The 20,946-nt window shown below is 36.1% G+C and overlaps 1 protein-coding gene across 1 annotated transcript in view; it reads left to right on the top strand.

Moving 5' to 3' along the window:
- Nucleotides 1-2,020: 2,020 nt before the first annotated feature.
- Nucleotides 2,021-20,946, top strand: part of KIF20B (kinesin family member 20B) — a 37,934-nt gene continuing 19,008 nt past the window's right edge. Inside the window, exons 1-18 of the mRNA XM_029087436.1 lie at nucleotides 2,021-2,176; nucleotides 2,682-2,768; nucleotides 2,892-2,999; nucleotides 3,208-3,346; nucleotides 5,009-5,193; nucleotides 7,056-7,104; nucleotides 7,782-7,976; nucleotides 8,759-8,870; nucleotides 9,329-9,400; nucleotides 9,850-9,996; nucleotides 11,795-11,957; nucleotides 12,972-13,223; nucleotides 13,986-14,125; nucleotides 14,722-14,872; nucleotides 15,813-16,038; nucleotides 16,615-16,676; nucleotides 16,853-16,972; nucleotides 18,603-18,768. Coding sequence (XP_028943269.1) covers nucleotides 2,021-2,176; nucleotides 2,682-2,768; nucleotides 2,892-2,999; nucleotides 3,208-3,346; nucleotides 5,009-5,193; nucleotides 7,056-7,104; nucleotides 7,782-7,976; nucleotides 8,759-8,870; nucleotides 9,329-9,400; nucleotides 9,850-9,996; nucleotides 11,795-11,957; nucleotides 12,972-13,223; nucleotides 13,986-14,125; nucleotides 14,722-14,872; nucleotides 15,813-16,038; nucleotides 16,615-16,676; nucleotides 16,853-16,972; nucleotides 18,603-18,768 — 2,530 coding nt within the window. The remainder of the gene's footprint in view (nucleotides 2,177-2,681; nucleotides 2,769-2,891; nucleotides 3,000-3,207; nucleotides 3,347-5,008; nucleotides 5,194-7,055; nucleotides 7,105-7,781; nucleotides 7,977-8,758; nucleotides 8,871-9,328; nucleotides 9,401-9,849; nucleotides 9,997-11,794; nucleotides 11,958-12,971; nucleotides 13,224-13,985; nucleotides 14,126-14,721; nucleotides 14,873-15,812; nucleotides 16,039-16,614; nucleotides 16,677-16,852; nucleotides 16,973-18,602; nucleotides 18,769-20,946) is intronic.

The raw sequence follows: 20,946 nt of genomic DNA on the forward strand, positions 1-20,946 counted from the left end.
CGGGGCTGAGGCTTCTTCCCTCCCCTCTCCTCTCCTCGCCCTCCTGCGGCCGCGGTCACAGGCGTTCCGGTGGGTCAGACGCCCCGGGGGTGTGGGGAAGCTCTCCGGCCCCGCCGCGCGCTGCGCCAACGGCCGGTAACGCCCGGCCCAGGGGCGCTGGCAAAGCCGTGCGGCCGCGTCCCTAGGAACGGGGAAACGGCGCGGAGCCCGGGCGTGGAAGATTGGTATTTGCAGAGGGAAAATTCCCCTTTGTTTTTTTTTTTAAGCGTAAGGGTTGGACCTGGCTGGTCTGGGTGCTGGGCTCGTACGAACACCTTCAGCTCCAGCTTTGCGTGCATCGCTTAACGTTTGCCTTGTGCCCCTTATGTAAAAGGGCACGGAGTGAAAGCATCATCTGGACAAATTGCACTATAAAATACAATTTTATTTACAGCAACTAAAATGTCATTTATCTAACGAATGTGTTTCCTGTTAAAGGCCCGATAAGAGTGTTGCAGTGTGACTTTGTGTAGCTGTTGAGTAAGGCTTCTAGACCGTGACAGCACAGGTATGTTTCTTGCCAGTCGTAGCTGATTCACAGGTTAGTGTTTGTTCAAGCTGTGATAACGTTTCAGGCCGAGTTTTTCATTGTTTTCATACAGTCGACTGATAAAAGTAAAACCTGTAGATTAGAAGAAACAAAGTAAATGTTGCTGCTTAGTTCATGTATAGCTTTACCTCATTTCCACCTTGGTGACATTTGTCTAGCTTCATGAAGTCCTGTATCTGCCTTTTACAGGACATAACAGGAAGACTGAACTGTTAAGTGTTTTGACACTGAAGTGCAGACATGTTGCAGCTTTTATGCTGGGGGAAACAGAAATTTTATGACTGCTTAACAGGCAATGCTCTTCCTGTGCAAAGGGGATTTGAACCAGCCCTGGTTTGTCCATTGTTTAAATGAACACTGTGTATTTTCCATTAGTATTTAGAGAGACAATGTATATGCATTGCTGTAGCATAGACACAAAACTCTAGTATTAGAAGACCATTGAGCCATTGTGTCTGAAGCTTCAAAACTGTAGTAGGCTGTGTGGTAGGTGTCTAATTGCTAGAACACTTGCCACTATAGTCTATGTGTAATTGCCCAATGAGTTATTTTAATCTGTAACAAAAACTGGCAAGTCGCATCTGTAATATCACAGGAAAAAGCAGTAGGAGAGTAAAGTACAGAAAAATATGCTAATATTTTAAATTAAAATGCACTTTTAAAAAGTTATTTTTAAACTTTACGTGTCTGCTGTCAGCACTGAATCAATTTACTTTTGTTTTCTATAGCAAACTTTCACTGCCCAGATTCTGATATGCACAAAAATCATTAAATTATGAATTAATAAATGAATTATTGATCTGTAAAGTGACTGAAAAAAATTGCTAAAAAGCAATACTTTTGTCTTGTACTCTAGCATGAGGTAATCAATTTTCTAGTGTCCCCTTAATAGCTAAAACTATCTATTAGTTTTTGGAATGTTTCTGAACTCTGTCTTGTGTTAAGCTACATTGTGTTAGCTTTATAATACCAACTATTTGTCAGGTCCTGCAGAGATAACCTTGGAGTTTGGATTACTCTTGCAATGAGCTTTTATTCTAAATTGACACTATAATGGGCTGATGGAGAAGCAGATGTGGAACAGCATCATTTTTTTTTTTATATATATTTTTATTTTTTTTAAATTATAGCTTCCTTGTCCGATGCTTTTTAACAAGGTTATGGTATGTGTCGGGCTTTTCCCAGGTAAACAGTTGCTTTTCATTGAACAAGAAATGGCTGTTCTTGTTTCATCATGATGCAAACTCCTCTGCAGACCCTCTCTCCAGCTATTAGAAACTTGCTATGTAAATTATGAATAGGATGAAGAAAGCTTTTTCCTTAAAAACATGGCAGCTATCAGCCTCAAATTGACTTATCTTCTAAGGGACTTCAGAAGCTCTACATCATGTGATCAGAGAGCAAAAAATAGTTTTTATTTTATCTTGCAGGATGGAACTGACTTTGGATAATGAGAAATTTCTGAGACCATCTTATATGAATAGTGAGGAACTGCCTGAAAGAACAGGACCAGTAGATGTGGAAGACATTAAAACAGATCTCTCTTCCGAATTTTCTTTGGTTTCTTCAAGCTCAGACACAAGCCAGGTAAGAAAGCTTTAATGTTTGCACTGGTTAGACTTTTTTTTTTAGTCTTTTATTGATAAGAATACTGAGAATTTTACAGAGAAGACAAAAAGGATCTTCAGTATGTTTTTAATTTGGAGGAGTTACATAGGATTAGGTGAAGTTGTGTGGCACTGCATTGGGAACTTATGGGGTGCATCAGTCTTCTGTGAATGAGGCTAATTGCCAGTTCAGGGCAGCTTAATCATAGAATGTTTTGTGGGTTTCATTCTTGATCTGTAGTTGGCCTGAATGTAGTGTATGTATATCTTCTGCAAGTTTATTAACTCTAAGTTATCAACAGTGAACTTGTACAGGGGCCTAAGCACTTGTAAAAACTGATGTAGTGAATTACTTTTGGTTCCCATGTCATCAAATAAGTCTGTTTAAAATAGCCTGATGAAAATAAAACTGCATTAGCATGCTAGCTGTCAAACAAAGAATCTAGTCAAATCTCTAACTTCCTTAATTCTTTTTTTTATTTAAGAGGAGAAGTTTGACGACTAAGGGACACATACAAGTTTGTCTGCGTATTAGGCCATTTACATCGTTGGAAAGAGAAAATGAATTGCAGGTGTGATATTTAGTTTAAAAATACTTCAGAAGTATAGGTGTTGGATATTTTTTTTTTTTTTCCTGTAAGCTGAATTCTGTATCCTCTTTTCATGCCTGTGTTGCTTGTGCTTCCTTTTAATAGGACTACATTTCAATTGAAGACTCAACAAGCATCATACTGAAGCCTCCAAAAAACTATTTGAATCGACTAAGTGAAAAAACTGCTGGACAGAAGTTCACTTTTTCACGAGTAAATGCATTGTCTTAAAAAGTTTTTAATTTATTCCGGGAAAAAGTTGTTTAACTTTTATTATTTAACACCAAGCAAACTAGATTTTTTTTTTTTTTTTTACTGTCAATAGTCTTTTAAGATTATAAACCTATAGAATTTAAAAGATTCTTTGAAAGTCTCCCATGATTGCTTAAACAAAATAAAAATGTTTCTTGGTAATACTCAGGTATTTGGACCTGAAACAACTCAAGAAGAATTCTTTGAAGGTACCATGAAGCAACCAGTGCAAGATTTCTTGGATGGATATAATCGCCTTATTTTTACATATGGAGTTACAAATGCTGGGAAAACCTACACGTTCCAAGGTATAAGTAAAATCCTTTCTGATCAGAATATGTCATTCTTTAATTTTTTTCAAAGCACTTTAACAAAGTGATTTCATTCACATGGAAACAATTTCACCTATAATGGAAGGACAGTTCTAGATATTATACTAATTTTATACACAGAAGTAGTAGAAGGACAATGAATTTTGTGCTGTATGAAATTGATCTTTGAATCAATATTGAACTAACATTGTCTTCTAAGTGATCTCCTATTAAGTGCATTATAACTGAAGGCCAGTACTTTCAGTTATCATTAATCTGGGGCAATAATGGGATGCTCTTTCCTGTCCTAATAAATAATAGGTAAATAACTAAAACCAAAATTCCTGACATGTACCGTCCCCTATGCTTGACTAGTTTGAGGTACATTTGGTGTATGTGTTGTGGCTTTTCAAGAGATTTTTGATTCGTATCTTCTCAGACTCTGGAGACTCTTTTGTGGTGTTATATTTTTAGGACTTGACTATCCACTTGTGATAAGAATTGGCAGGGCAGAATGTTGCCTGTTCTGTTATTCCCACTATTGTCAATATAGTCTTTCCACTTTGATATTACATGGAAGCCTGTATTCAGTCAATGGCAAAGGACTTAAGTGAAGCATGAAGCAGTTTTTTAAGACTGTTCATTGTCTGCCAGTGACTGTTATTTTGTTCATGTTAAGTTGAATTACAAGTGGCCTTACAATAAACAAAAAAATATTAGAGAAGATTGGACATGAGGAGAAACAAATATTATGCAACAGTACTTGAACTTAATGTGTTAATTCAGTTACTAGCTTGGTGTTTGAGTGCCAACCAGATTTTTCATAGGTTCTGACTTGGGCAACACAACTAGTACTGTAACTGATAAAAGCCTATCTGTCTCAGGAGTTGGAGAAACTGACGGCATCATCTTCCATCCTCTGTTGGAGTCTGAGATAGGGCAGTAGTTTCTCTTCCACTCTTCCCTCCTTTGCCTTCTTCTCTCTGGGTTAGAAATCAAAGTTAAGTGAACCCTTTTTAAACTTGCATCTGGATTTAGAAAGATGAAGTGTGCACTAAAAGCAAGGCTTTTATTTGACTCCTTTTTGCCTTTCAGGTACAAAAGGAGCATGACCTAAGGAAAGGGTCTGGGACGGGGAAAGAAGTGTGTCTTCACAAGATTTCTAGAACTTTTTTTAGGGTCTGTGGCATTAGTACAAGATTACAGCTGAGAAATCAGTCATCAGTTGTATTTCAAGATTAACCTCTTGAGAGAGAGAGAGTGAAGGCAGCCTATGAAGTGTGATTGGAAAAACTGCAAATATCTATTAAATGTCTGTTGGCTGTGGTTTGTTTGAGGTTTTTTCCCTTAAAACTAAGTTTATGGAGAAAACCCCAGCAGTTTTTTGTTTGTATTATGCTTACTTACTAAGTGGTAGAGCATGAGCTGTTACTGAAAGCCAAATACCTTTCAAAACACTCTAGTGACATTTCTATTTCTGATACCTTGAGAATACAAAAAACCCTGTTTCATGCTGTAAGTGGCTCCAAGTTCCTCATGTATGCCTTGAGATTAGAATCTATCTTATCTTAGATTAGAATCTTATTTTTCTATCTTCATTTATCTGTATACCTTGTTCACAGTAATAATTAAGATCTTTTTCTTGTATTTTGCTTACAGGGACAGAAGATGATGTTGGTATTCTGCCAAGGACTATGGATATGTTGTTTAAAAGTATTCAAGGAAAGCTATACACAGCAATGGATCTCAAGCCCCATCGGTGCAGAGATTATATAAAGCTGACTAAAGACCAAGTGAGAGAAGAAACTACTATTAAAAATTCCCTACTTCGCCTAATGAAAGAGGTAGGGGAGCACTTCTTTCTATGCTGATGGGTGCACACATCTTTAGATAGCTCAATGGTACCATGTTCATTTTTCAGTGTGAAGAGACTGTCTCTATTTAAGCATGGATGTGTCTAGTTGTTGTCAGCCAGCTATTCAGATTGACAGTAAAGTGAGCAGTAGAGCTGACGAACCCTATTCTGTGGATTTCTGTCGTGTGGCTGAATACCTGATAGGATGTAAACTCTAAGCTTTTTATTCTATAGCTTGATCACCTGATAATTTATCCTCTGGGGTTACTGATGCTTCATAAGGACTGAATGCAAATAGTTTCCCCGTCTGTGAGGATGCTAATAGGTCTGCTCTTTTAAACAATTTCCTGTCAGTATATTTGAAAGAAATTAATGATTTTGAGGTTGTTCCCCTCTTCCAGTTTGGCAAATATCCTCAAAGGAATAATTTTTTTTTTTTTTTTTTTTGAAACAGAAGAGCTATAAAGCCAGTAGACTTATAAAGATTTGAATTAAAATGGGTTTCTGCTGGACTTTATTCTTAAACAGATCACTGTTGAGCCATCCAGAAATACATTTCAGTTTTATGAGTTGGCTATAATTCTAAAGCTGTTTAGTTCAATTACACTTATGGGGATATGTGTTTTGTATAAGCATATCTTTTTCTTCATGTTTTTAATTCTGAAGTGAATGGAATAATATTAAAAAAAACAATCCAAACAAACAAACCAAACAACCTGAGCGTATGCTAGGAATTGGAACTAGAAAGGGATTGTTGTAGGGGGTTTTTTAAATTATTTTTAATGTAAGGAATGAAGCATTTCCCTAGTGGTATGCGAGGTTATAACGGAGGGTTCTGACAGTTGTGCATGGAGTATATTTAATAGCCTTGATTTTTATCCATGAGTTAGTTAACTGGACTTCTCCAGTGTGGAAGGCAGGTGGCAGCAAAATTCTTCAAGACTTCACTTCAAAAGCACAGGCCTATGTTAACTATAGCTCTAGCAGTCTTTAAAGAATTCAAAAAAACCTGTCACGTATGTTTGAATACATATGTATGTCCTCTCTAGTTTCTAAAACTGTGGTTGTAGGAACAATGCTTCAGCCTATAAATTTGGTGGCAAAGTTTGCATCCACTTCAACAGTGACAGGTTTGGGTGGGTGTTTTATATGTGTAAAGCTTACCCCTAAAATTTTTGATTAAATAAATATTTAACTATTTCAGGAATCGCTTTATGGAATCTCAGCTTTATATGAAATATACTCTTGATAAAACATAAGTTTCTTCTCTTAAGCATACTGGTTTTGATGAGTTGTGCATCCTTGCAGTTCTGTGCCTACAATAACCAACCAAAACTAAGACTAGGAACAGAGTGTATGTGTATGAACCTCATAAGCTCAAGCTGCAGGGATTTGTTTTACTTTTATTTTTAAAGAGTTCAGTAGAAGAAAATTTTCCTTCTCTTTCTAAAACCTAGACTTTATTTCAACTGTGAAAGGTTTCTACAGCCTGTATCATGAAGCAGTAAGTTGCTCACTTAAGTGAACAAGTGTTCTGTATTTACCTGATTCTGAGAGTTGACCTAGTAAGCTGTAGGAGATGGAATCCTGAATAATTGGCAAAATACCAATAATAAATTCCAGGACTCTCAGCATCAGGAATGAGTATTAAGGTAAGAACAACCCTTTCAATAGGAGTATATAGGTGCTTTGAACTAGAAATTATATGTAGCCAGAATATTTGTATTGGCTTATTGCAATTACGCTGTATTCCTATCTAGTAGGACAATAAAGCTGTTGGAAAAGTAACTGGTGGTATACTGATAATGTACTGTCAACAACTTATCTTAAAGTGTCTGTTCTCTTTTGTAGGCAGACTATCAAAATAGCGCTAACAACAAAGCACCAGTTGAGTCTAATGGTAAGTTTTATATTAAATTGCATTTAAAACTGACAAAGAAGCTGTCTTAATATCACTAACTGACTTCTGGCCTATGTTAATAATGACTACTTGGCATTTTTATATGCCTGTGAATTGAATAATGAGCAAGTCATCTGAGCAGAAAACACAGTGATAAAATGTTTATCCATATGAATACCATCAGAACAGACATTAAATGACATGAAACTATAGTAAGGAAAAGTAGTACTACTTCTGCTATGGGCCCTAGTGGTATGACAGGCTTTTAGAGTACCTCTGTGTAATTAGATAAACCTAATTCTAGCATTTAAAAAACACCTAAGTACTAGGTTTGCTTTAAAAAGTCAGAAAGAAATGTACTTGTCCATTTAAGTCTGTCTCCTAAAGATATTGAAGAGACTTGAATAATTCTAACTAAACTGTAGGTGTTTGATAGAATTTGTCTCTGGAAAAGGAAATGGTAAATGGCTCTTGCAAATATGTAGGGTAAGCATGTGACTTCCAGATACCTGAGGAAGTGAAGGAAAATATCAGTGGATTTTTGTGTAGTGTAAGCGTGGTGGGTTTTGTTTGGATTTCTTAGAAGACTGATGTAATATCAGTTTTCACTTATTAATTTTTTTAAATGAAATTCACTTTACTAGGCCTATACTGACTCAGTGTTTTGTACTTGGCAGATTTAGAAGAAGGCCTAAAAGACTTGGAAGAGACTAGCACAACTGTGAAAAATGACATCAAGTTTTCAGTTTGGGTTTCATTTTTTGAGATTTACAATGAATGTTTTTATGATCTACTGATTCCTGTAGCAAATGACAAGAAAAGAAAACCACTACGCCTTGCTCAAGACATCAAGGGATGTTCTTATGTAAAAGGTGATTAGAATACACTGCAGATTGCCAAATATGTAATTTGAAAAGTTAGTCTTCCTGTAATAATGTTTCTCTCTAGATTAGAAAATGCCTAACTGCATTCACTGTGGCACTACAAATGTCTGCCTTGAGTATGAAAGGCAACAATCTACATACATAGAAATATCTGTACCTTTAATAGCATTTTCTCTTTATTCTTGACTGTAACTCTTAAAAGCCTTAAAATTAATGCATTCCACTGTCTTGATATTTCTTTGAAAGGGAGGAATATTGAAAAAAAATTGACAAAATAGTTAGTGGTTTGGGGTTTTTTCCATTTTCTTAAAAAGACTCCAAAAGTTGTTTAGATAAGAACCGTTGAGGCAATTTTTTTTCATTTTTTATTTATTTTTTTTTTAGTTATTTTCTGTAGAAAAACAGACTTCAGAGAATATGTGAGAAAGTTTAAATCTGTCTACAAATTACATATTACAGTACTCTAGTTTAATCAAACCTATAATGTAGTTTATTTCTGGCCATGGAAAAAAACTGATGGAAACTTAATTAAGATGGAACATTTTTTAGTGTGCTAATAGCATGAAATCATGCGATACACTTGTCTTTCCTTTTCCACAGAAAGAGAAATGTTGATATTTGTCATCATATAATTTCTGTCTGAAGCAGACTTAGTAAAATGTTTGTACATCTGAAGTGAATGTATTATTCTTGGTATGCATACATTATGCCCTACTTCTTTCTTTTTGATAATGATATTTACAAGACTATCATGTTTATTCTTCCTAAAGGTGTGCAGTGGGTTCAGATTTCTGATGCTAAAGAAGCTTTTAGACTTCTGAAACTGGGATTGAAACACCAGAGTATTGCAAGCACGAAACTAAATGCTTGCTCCAGCAGAAGGTGAGAAACATTTTGAGTGATCATTTGGCATAGGATGCTGTGTGGGAGGAAGGAGAAACTAAAATATGGCTTGTGAATTTTAGGAGGGGAAAAAACTTTAACAAGGTCCAGATACCTGGGTTTCAGTGTTAGTGTCCTTTAGCAGTATGTGACCCAGTGCTTTAAGCCAAAAGGATTCAGTTCTTCAGCAAGATGGAACATGTACAAAAGCTAATAGCGTTTTATTGAATACTGTCCTTCAAGCAAAAGCACTTTGCTTTATTCCACCTAAATGTCTGAGGAAAAAGCAAAATTAGTGCTACCTAAATGTTGCTTTAAAAGTTTGTGTCTGATAGAGCATATGTTTAGATACTTTGACAAATGTCAACGTGTTTTGAGCAGATGTAAAGGCTAAAAATATTTTGAAGGTATTAGTCTACTTTATAAGGTCTCTGCTGACTTAAACTTCTCCTTTTTAGCCACAGTGTATTCACAATTAAGTTACTAAAAATTGAAGATTCAAGAGCACCACTAGTGACCCGAGTCAATGAGTAAGTTCAGAGCAAAGTCTCTCTCTTCTTCTGTGATGAAGTTGTCAATGATCTTCCATATTGGTGTACTGGTACTGTACACCCAGTGCTCCCTGGGTGCCTCATGTATGTGTGTTGGTTTCCCCACTTTCTACACTCATACAGTACTTGACCCTCTACCTTAAGCTATTGGATGGCAATGATGTTCAGCACGAGGCTCTGGTAGTCTGCTATACTCCTGAACTCAAAAGGAAGCGATGGGGAGAGGGGAAATAGGAAGTGTGTTGGGAAATGGTTTGGCCAGAAGTATTTCGAAATTTGATTGGGTAAGCAACATTAAAAAGGATAGAAGGGTTCATGCAGATGAAGATCAAGAAATTCTTCCTTTAAAAAAAATGATTGTTCTTAAAAGTGAACAATTTTTGCATGTTCTAAGGTAAATAAAGTTAATTTTCCTTGTCTGCTTTCAGATTGTCAATGTGTGATCTTGCTGGTTCAGAAAGATATACCAAGACCCACAATGAAGGTGATAGACTGAAAGAGAGTGGAAATATAAACACCTCTCTCCTGATTCTAGGCAAGTGTATTAATGCACTCAAGAACTGTCAACAGTCAAAGTAAGTCCTACGAATTTCAAACTGGTTGTGGTTTTTGGGTATCGCCTTTGACATTTAAAAGCTATTGTTTAAAATACACAATACTAACTACTAGTTTTTGGTAAAAATATAGGCTTATGAAATCTTGATCTACTGAAGTTATCTTTAAACTTGTCTTGTTTAACTCTTTAATTAAATCATTCAAATTCTAAGATTGTTTAAACATACTAACATAGATTTCAATTTAACTTTCTTCTTCTGAGCTTGGCTTGTCAAACAAACTTTGAAATAAGTTTAAAACCCCCTTTTCACAAGTGTCATAGTAAGAGTCAAATCTTCAGCCTTTTATTACTCCTTTTTGAACTAACTCAATTTTCTGTGTACTTCTAGTGTAACATCTTTCATCAGCAGAATATTGTTATGTCATCATAACTGTGCCTTCTTTGACAAAATTTGTTTGTTTCTTCTAAATCTTGACAAAATTTTGACACTCTCCTCCTAATCTAACTATATACAGGCAAAAGAAAGCTGTCCCCACTATTTCTGCCCTAGCTTGGGGATCTAAATAAGAGTAAAATAACACAAAAAGTTAGCTGTCTAAAAAAACAGTACAATATATAGTCACAGCTGGATGTAACTGTCCAGGAACTGCTTTCTGGTTCTAATTTAAAGTTCTATTCCTGTCTCAGAAGTTAAATGAACTCTGTCTGCTGATTGATATGCCTGAATGTGCTTTACCAAATTTGCTTACTCCGTAACACTGTTCTTGATAGCCTATTCAAAGTCTATCACACCTGAAGGTGAAAAAGTTTTGCTGGTGTGTGTTCCTGATTAACCCTGTTTTGTGAATTTACAGTATCTTATCTTCCTGTTCTTTCCAGGTAGGAAGTATGCATAAAGCTAGCAGCTGCTTAGAGGGCTGTTAATGTATTCAGAATGTCTTTTTCTGTTCTTAATAACTTGGAATTTTAACAATATAGAAGAAATACTTTAAAACACGATCTCTTAAAGTTTTAAGAGATGTCCCTTGCAAATTGAATAGGAAGCAGTAAATTTCTTAAATTATTCTTGTTTATCAGTCTTGCAGCAGAACTACTTATGAGACATATATGTATTCTAGCAGGAGTGTTGCTGTCTTGCTGAGTTCTGTAGCACTATTCATGTAACTAAATAGCTGTCGTGTCCAAAATGCAGGCAACCTATTCAGTGGCAAGTGTGTGTTTAGTCATGTTTTAGGAATTCTCATAAAATTTCCTACAAGCATCAAAAGCTACATCACCAGCTGTTAAATTCAAGGGCACAGCTTCTGATTTAGGAAATGCCAAACTGCTGGGGGATTAGGGAAGAAGTTCTGAAAAGTTTCTCCATGGGTTTGGCATATATTCATTTTCTTGTGTAGGCACTTGCTATTGTCCATTCTCAGAGGCAAGATACTGAGTGAGAGACATCTCTGATAACATTGGATTCTGCATGCCTAGAACTAGATATGTCCTTTTCATCAATGTGGCAAGGAAAAGAGAGGTGTAGTATAGTTTGATGTAGCATGAGGCTATGTGACCTACCCTAGGTTAAGTGTTGAATGTGCTTTTGGTTTAAGTGCTCCCATTGTATTGCTGTAGCCTATCTGAGATAATGGCTAAAGCAGCAGTCACAACAGCCAAACAACATGTTCACAAACAGCTATGTCCTGGTCCAAAATAATTTTAATTACTTTAAAGACTACTGCTGTTATAAATATCTTTAAATCTTCATGCTGGATAGCTCTTACACTGATGGGAAATTATTAAACTTCTGGTCATCTGTTCTTTTGTCTTTAAAGGTTGCAACAGCACATACCCTTTCGAGAGAGTAAGTTAACTCATTTCCTTCAAGGATTCTTCAGTGGAAAGGGGAAGGTATACATGATGGTAAACATAAGCCAATGTGCTTCAGCATATGATGAAACATTCAATGTGCTAAAGTTCTCGGCCATTGCACAAAAAGTAAGTGTGTTGTACTTTGTCTTGTTGTTCAGTACTTATGACCTGCATTTAAAAAGCAGGTTCTCTCACTTCTAAGAATATAAATTTAGTTACTGGATTTTTCTGTCTCATATTGCAATCATGTCTTCTAGTTACTCCTAGTCAGGCTTTGTTTCCTTGTAAAGCTTTTAAAAAGGCTTTATTAGGACCTTTTTCTTGCGGGTGTGGGAGCATCTACTGAAAATCCATAACTCGTATAAACTGTCCAGCCTAACAAGACATTTGCTTTATTTGGAAGAAATTCCCTGAGATCTAGGTAAATTTTTCTTCTGTACTCGTAACATGCTCTCACCTAGGAGCAATTCTAGCTGCCCTGTATACTATTGCTATCTTAATCTGGAATACTGCTCCCTTGATAAAGCAGGTTGAGCACCAAAGAGTGTTTAAAAAGTCATCTTATATCTATGGAGGCCTTACTAGGAAGGCAGAGGTTAAATAGAATGAGTAAGAGTAAGCACAGTGATATAACCCTGACAAAGTTCAAAGGTGAAAGTATCAGGGATCAGTGCTGCAGCCTCAATGGAAGACACGGAAAACTTCTGTTGAAGACAATATATCCAGGCCTTTAGAATGTGGACTCATCTAAGCAGGCTATATACAACACTAGAAGGAACAGACTGTAAGGGTGGTAGTTGTGCAAGGAACAGAACTTGTATTATGACATTTGTGTAATGCAACTAGAAACTCAAAGTATAGAATATACAGAAATCTGTTGGTGCATGAGGTGGCAACCATCTTGCAGGTTGTCCAGCTGGTGAAAGTTTGTGTTCCTGGGATCAGAAGAAGAGTTAGACCAGTTTCCAGTTAGAGTACAAAGGAGTCACTTCGTAGTTTAAGTAGTGACTCTGAACAGAGAGTATGCTGAGGGAGTACTGTGCTTAGGAGACCTATAGGAAAGTTCAACAGGTATCTCTAGGAAATGCCAGTAGAAGTTCAAAAAAGTACTGATGAACTTGTTCTTTATTTTCTGGGTAGGTTGTAGTTATGGATTCATCTGTTCTTCAAGATCAGTCGTTTGGCCAGAAATCAGCAGGAGAATCATCACTACCTAATGACACAAAAATTCCAATCCCAAGACAAAGAGCTACTATCCTATGGGACAGGAGCTTAGAAGATGTGATTGAAGATGATAATGATGAGATGGAGGAACAGCATAATATGTCAAGAGAAGAAGCAGTCCAGAAACATGAAGAAAATGAAGTTGTTATTGGAGAGGAGCGATATATGGTATGTGCCAAGACTACTTTAAGAACTAGTGTAGTATGGAGTCTCAAAGGAAGGTATTCTTCTTGCAGTTTCCTCCATCTATCGCTTTTTTCTTTTTTTTTGATCACCCTTATTCTACCTAAATCCAGTATTAAGAACTAAAAGTGGGATTACTCATAACTTTGTGCCTATTATGGCAAAAAACTATGAAATATGTCTAAATACAGACTGAGCAGTAAGAATTGCACATTTGGCTTTCTCTCCTTTTGGTAACCTATGGTCAATGCACAGCAAGTATTACCTGGGTTTTTTTAGCAGTACAGAAGACTATTCCTTTGTATTCCATGCACAAGAAAACTCTGAAAACTATTCTTTAAGGAACAGCAATTTTAGTCACTTTTAGGGAAGACAAGGAGGAGGGAACAGGGGACTAGAGAATGTTTTGTGGAGGCTTCATTAATATTGTCCCAAAAGTGAGCATGTGGAAAACAAGAGCCAAAGACTGTGGAGCTTAAGCCTGTTTTTTAAGACAACTTCAAGAATTCTTGTAATAAACTTAATGTTCTTTGCAAATACCTACTCCGTGCAAACTTAAAAATTGCTGTGCTAGTATCAAACAGATATTTCAATCTACTCATGAATTCTCCTGTTTATGAATAAGCTAATAAAAACTGAAGAACATCTGTCAGTTGAAAGAGTAAAAGTGTTGTTGTAGTGTTTGAGGAATCTCACTACTGAGAAACCATTTCTTTATGAAAAACTTAATACTAATGGTAATTCTAGGCGATGGTGAATCTCATACAATATTTGAAGGACAAACTTATTGCTGAAAAGAAGAATAAGCTACTTCTGGAACTAAAAATTCGTGAAGAAGTGACACAAGAATTTACCCAATATTTTGCTGAGCAGGAAATGGATTTCAAGTAAGTTAGCTTTAAGTCATTTTTAAAGCTACTGGTTAAAAAAAATGAAAGTATATTCATTTGTCTTAAATCCCTCTCTTGGCCATGAGAGGCTACACTCTTCTGCTAGATGTACTGCTTCTATTAATATCAGTTTCTGTTTGGACTATGAGATCAGGGAAAGCTTTGATTTCTTTAGGGGGGTGGGTAAGGGGGTTGTGTGGAATTTGTAAGCAGTATTTGTTCCTGTAGAGCTCTCCCTAAGAGAAGAGCTTTCTTGGTAGGATGTCTCTAGAAAGAGTGACACTTTCAAATTCTTTGGTTACTGCAGTCTTAGTGATACTCCAAACAGGTATTCTGGCTTTAGAAGGTTAGAAAAAATGCTTATAGTTAAGTGCTATTCATAAACTGTGTATACATTTCTCTTACTCATTCTTCAGGGGTGTATGTGGAAGAAATATACTTCTATTTTGGTGTAGCAACACTGTTCAGTGTGTTGTTGTATTGTGCCAAAAATAAAGGCAAGGGGGGGATCTTTATTAGTACAGCTGCCTATAAACAACCTCTTAGCAGCTCATACTGGCTAGCTTCTACCTGACATATTTTTCCTTTTGTAGAGAGCACCTTTTATACGAACGGGAACGACTTGAAGAAAATTCTGAAATACGCCTGGAAATCTTTAAGGAGCTTGTAAATGGTTATACTAAAAATGCAGCTGAAGAAAATAATTTAAAGGATCAGCCTTGCAGTGAGCAAGCTGGACCTCTGGTATTTTTAACCCACTTCCCCCACCCCAAAATAACATCCCTTTTACTAACTACCTGTTATGGTGATGGTTTGTCTCAAGGATTAGAAGGATGATTTCAAGGAATTGCGTGCTGTGTAACTAACCTCAGCAGGATATATTTATCACGTTTAATAGGAGTAGTTGCTGGGCCTCAGATACGCATTTAGGAATCTTTGCGGTTTTCCGCATTTCTGCGACACAAAGTGAAAATTGCTGTTTACAAAGAAATTGAGGGGAAAAGCTGGAATTACGATATAAATTATATTGCATTAAAGGCCTATTCAAACTATTTGAAATGGACTTCTTAGGCCTCATATATGGACTGTACTGGAGTGGTACCAGAGGCTTTTTCCCCTCTTAAGGCTGTTGTAGCTACAAATAAAACAAAGAGAATTGTATACACACTTAAGCCATAACTAGACTCTTAATTTGAGGCCAGCTCTTGTAAGTCCAGAACCCTTTGCTCTTAAAAAAACAAAGAGGAAAGAGGTAAAGTCAGTATTTTGAGCACAACTTAATTTGAGTTACCACAAACTTATTTTACCTCACGCTTTTACTGATAGATGAAAATTTTTTTTCACTTGTCTGTATTCATTCAATGTTCGCGTTTTGTAAAAGAATACTAGCTTTTATATTAAATTTTGAGGGGATGCTTTTGTGGTGATACAAAAAGGAATGTGATGGTGGGTCATTAAATGCTATAAAAAAAAAAAAGTATCTGTTACTTGATATTGGAGACTTGTGTGTGAAGGTAGACAGAAGCTGGCAATTAAATTGCATATGAACCCATGAGATGGCATTGAAGCCAGAATGAATTGTACTTACATCTTTGAATTTATAATGGTCTTCCACATCTTCTGTAGAAATAATTACTATAATGTAATTACTTGTCACTTCTAAATGATATAAATTATCTTTCAGGATGAAGAACATAGCATGGAGCCAGGAACCTTTATTGATCCTAACAGCATTATTGATTCTCTTCAGAATGATGTCATTAATATCAAAAAGCAGGCAGAAGAAACACACAGATATGTTGTGTCCCTAAAAGACCCACAGAAAGCTATAGATTGGCTTGAAAAACTGCTGGGAGAAACTACCACTAAACTAGCTAAGACCAAAGAAGAGCTGACAAAGAAAACCAAAGGTGAGCTGGGTGTAAGTGTGCTGTGAAAGGCAGAAAAAAATAAATATCTGACTACTGTAAAATAGAAATAATAATCTAGTTGAGGGGGATTTTGGAACCATATCGTATGTATAGATGTGATAACCAATTGTTTTGTTTATGTTAAGGTTGAACAACTCCACAGGCCTTAGTTATTTAATTTTTAAGAGAAAACTTAAAACTATCAATTGCAGAATTGTGGGGTAAAATGTCAACATTATTGATTTTTAATTTCATGGATAAATGGTAATTCCCATATGTTACATTTTGCTGATGCAGTGTTTTCAGGTATCCTGTGGAACCTTCATAGAGGAAAATGTAGCAAAAATATTATTCCAGCAGAAGTCATCTATATTTTATATGGGTTGCAAGGCCCAATACTCCTGTTCAAAAGAACCTAAACAAATTTTGAAATGTGCCCTATAAGTAGAAGTCAATATGAAAATAAATCAATCTATTCAAAAAGCTACCGAGGTATCGGAAGATCTAGAAAAATGGATTACTGAGTAAACCATGTAATGGCTGTTTATTTGATGCAGACTTCTTTTTCTGTTACAGACTTTGAAAGGCAGATGACTGAATTGGATGAGTCTGCTAAGCAGCTTAAAGCAGCAACTAAGGTAACTTTCTCAAGGAAAAGCTTGTGCAAATTATTTGCTTTAATACAAAATTCCAATAGCTTAAAATGCTATTATACTATGTTTCCAGCTTAGCTTAGCTGATCTTGCTTCTAAATGTATGATATAGTTTAACAATTTAACACTGATGACTGAACTACTATTCTTTCTTTTCCAAGAAAATGAATACACAGAATAAAAGAATTCAAGAACTAATGGTCATTGTGGAGGAAAAAGATTGTATTATTGTAAGACTGGAAGATTTGATATCCCATTTAGAAGAGACCATAAAAGACTATGTAAGTCCTAGACAACTATGTTTTCTACTATTTTCTATTTTTCTATTATTTACAAAAAATCTAAATCTATGCTTATAATGGACTTAACTATTTTGGAAAATTGTAATTTTCTGTAAGTAATTGCTACTTGCTTGAAAGGGTAGCATGTGAGTTGGCATTGAAACGAAAGTTACAGCAAAAGGTATGTGGGGTGCGTGTGAAAAATGGGATTTTCGGAAGCAGTCATCTGAACTTATTACTGGAGGACTGTAGATGGGATTCTGAAGAGCTACTCTAAAGAAAAAAAAACAAACAACAAAACAAACTCAAACTGGGAGGATTTAAACAGTGAAAACAGAGGGATTACATCACTGTCTCTATTTTTGCCTGAATGGAAGAGGAAGGAAAGGAGGTTTTGCTGCAGCAAAAAGTCAAATTTAATTGAAGTTAGAAGTTAATGTGGTAAGAATGGTGATTGTGTAAATTGGCAACAAAAATCAGTGTGTTCCACTCAGCACCACCATGTGCACACACTTTCAAAGAAAGAACAATAATATGAATATATTCAGCAGAGTTTGAACTAAGAGTGGATGGCCAGGGTATCTCTGATGTGATTAATAAAGTTTGCAACTGGCTAGTCTACTGAATGCCAGGAGACTAGCCTGGCTAAATGTATACATGTTAAATAAATGAAAACATGCAGTTAGATATATATATATATATATATATTTTTTTTTTTTTTTTAAGACTGATGTCCAGTAACCTGAGGTAGTTCTGAGACTACTTTAAATGAAACTTAGTCAGCACTCTGATTCATTTCTCTCTTCCACTGTAAACTTAAAGCTTTAACCATACTTAATCTTCTCTTTCCTCTCTCTGCCCCACAACAACTCAGCTTTTAGTAGTATGAATGCTGAGAGTGATAAGAGTTGTAATGACTGCTTCCTATTACTACTCCTTCCAAGAGCAAGGCTTAACTCTTTCCAGTGTTTCTAGGAAGCTGTGTGGCTTGAAACTTAAAACGTGACCAGTCTGTTTTATAGATTTTTTTATTTTTTTTTTAATGAAATACTTAAAGATTAGTAATTGGTCCTTGGCAACCAGCATGGTTTGCCAGTTGTGTCATCCTGCAAGTAAAGAATCTTTATTCTTAGTCAAATATATAGTTTGAAGTATGTACATCAGAATTGACTGGGCTTTCAAATTGCACCAAATCTGTCATGATAAAAATTATCTGACTTTGCTGAAGGCAGTTAAAACTTCCAATTCTACAAACCATGACTAGAAAGTGACAAACTTGTAGAGCAGACCATTTGCCCTATGAACAAATAGGGAATTTTGTCAACTCTTTTGGCACTGGAAATTATTTTCAGGTGGTAAACAAACTCCTCTTACATGTAGGTCTTGCATTTTGTAGCTTCCTAGTCTCTTGCTCTACTTTCTGTGCAGTGCAAAGCATTGTGCTTATTAGTATCGGAAGGTGTACCTGTTTTTGGTTTATGTAACTAATCTGAAACTGTCTTGTTCCTTTGACAACCCCTATAGTGTTGCCCAGATAGTTTTGTGAAAATATTTGCATATAAAAGATTATTAAGCCTCTTAAGTGCTCGCTCTTTAAAATGTCAAAGTAATTGATGTTATTTTAACACAGGATAACACTGTAACTGTCATTAAAAGACAATTGGCAGAACAGGAATCTAACGAAGTGACTGAAAGCAGCCAACTCATAGATTGTGAGCAACCTGCACTGGAAATGAGAAGAAAACGTTGCTTTGAAGATAAGCCTACTGTGGAAGAAGAGCCACCTGCAAAGAAAGGTACAATTTCTACCATCACTCAAAATGGGGTCTTCAAAAGGAACTTGATTACTATTCCAGAACAGAAGCAAAAAGGTTTGAAGTGTAAACATCATGTTATGAGGAGAAAATCTACTATGTTAAACTGTAAATGGAAGTAACTGTTATGTAAACATCATCTGTTTTGCAAAAGGTCCTATACTGTTCACTCCTAAACGCTTAGCTTAAAATAAAATGTAGTTTTTAGACTCTTCCCTTTCTGCTGCTTTTTCTCATCTGTTAATATACTTTCCGATTCAGCTGTAGTTCTTAAGCAATTTCTTAACAGTTGTTTTTGTACTAAAATTGCTGTTGCTGGACTTCTGGGAAAGTAGCATCTCCTGCTCAAGTTTTTTTTTAAACTTGTCTAAGCAAGCATCAAAGGTGTCAATGACTTACTGATTGTTCAGTCATACAGTATGTGCTGTGAAACTTGATGTTTCATTCTGTACACATGCTGTGAACACATCAGCTCTGGTCAAGGTGACAGTGTAGGCAAAGAAGAAAAGCTTTCCACTTGAATGGAAGTAAAAGTATTTTAAGTCCACAGATGGCATATTTTGTTCAGCTCTCATGTTTCTACTTCAAATCTTTTTGCTTTCCATGGTTTATCTGTGATAAATTAGCTTACCAGTCTAATTAGAATGAGATGAATAAACTAGCTGCAGCTGAAGACCTTCAGGGATAACAGTGAAACTTGAAAGGACACCACTACTTACGTTATCCATTCCATTAAAGTCTGTTAATCAGTGGAATGGAGCTATTTGTGACTGACTTGTGCAAAATGGTATTTGTAAGATCTGCCTGCCTCTAACTTGACTCAGGACACAGCTGGGCTTTGATTTCTCATAGAAGTGTGGAAAGCATATGTGAAAGGAGAATGAAAGGTCTTCCCTTTGTGTCCCTTACTTTCTTGCCTTTCTCCTGCAGAGTAGGTGTAAGTAAGAAGATCTTCCAGACATTGTTTGGGTGAGGATGGGATAGAAAAAGATAAATAAGATTAAAAAGAGGAAGCAGAAAATACCTATCCCCATAAAGGGGGATAAAACTTGTTAGAAGGAAGCTTGTCAAATTCACATGATCACAGAAAACTGAGGATACAGATGGTGAATAAGCTGAATGCTGGACTGTTGTTCATCACATCCTGCAGTAAAAGAACAAGGGAACACTCAGTCTAGTAGAAGATCAACTTAAGTTTATGGAACAAAGCACTTCATGGCATAGGCAGTGAACTTCTAATATTTGCTGCCCTAGATGGTGCAAGAGGCAGATAATTCTCAGTTTCCAGGAGTAGCTAGACAGGCTAACAGCCAACAGGTTCATACATGGATACTGAAAGGCTTAAGCAGGGATGTATTGTCTCATATTCCTCCAACATTCCCGATTGTTCTGTGTCAGGAAAGGTCCATAGGATGTGAATGGGCCCACCAACAGTAGCAAAAGGACATAAAATATTAGGCTAGATGAACTGATAGTGTGTGATCCAGTAGGGCATTTCTGATGTTTGCACAACTTGTTGAAATAAATGTTACTTGAAGTCTTTCTTAGGAGAAGCTTCTATCTTTGTACCAGATACAACTCTGGTTTGTCTCTACCATCTTTGGTTGGGATGAATATTGGGTCCTAGCATGACCATTTGATGGTTCCACCTATATGAACATTACAGGAAAGGGGTGGGAAAGAAAGCTGACGTAGACGCCTTGATATACTAGATAGTAGTAGGTTTGCTATAATCTCATAACTAAAGCTTATTTAAACAAACAAAAAATAGAAAAGTGATAGCACTTTTCAAACAAATTCATGTGGAGAACTAACAGTGCCAATTAATGTCAGCGCAGAAAATTTTCTGTGGGGAAGAACAGGCTATTTGGTTATGTTAAAACTATTTCATTTGTGAGTGCTAAGAATATAAGGAATAAGATTTTAAAATTGAGTTGTTAGATGCTCCATAATTAAGAATTTAACCATTCTTGTTAAATGTACTTGACACAATAGAACAATGAGCACAACTACACTGTAATGGCTTACTTATAGAATTTAGACATGCTAGAGGCCTATGACCAAAGTTTCTTTTGGGGGAAGATAAGTTATCTTGTCTTGAATTTCAGGGTTTTTTTGCCTTTCTGTAAGACTTGCCTTCTGTATTTTGGGGTTGTGGTT

This window comes from Antrostomus carolinensis, unplaced genomic scaffold (assembly GCF_000700745.2).
Source record: "Antrostomus carolinensis isolate BGI_N321 unplaced genomic scaffold, ASM70074v2 scaffold17071, whole genome shotgun sequence".
In the NCBI taxonomy this organism is placed as follows: Eukaryota; Metazoa; Chordata; class Aves; order Caprimulgiformes; family Caprimulgidae; genus Antrostomus; species Antrostomus carolinensis.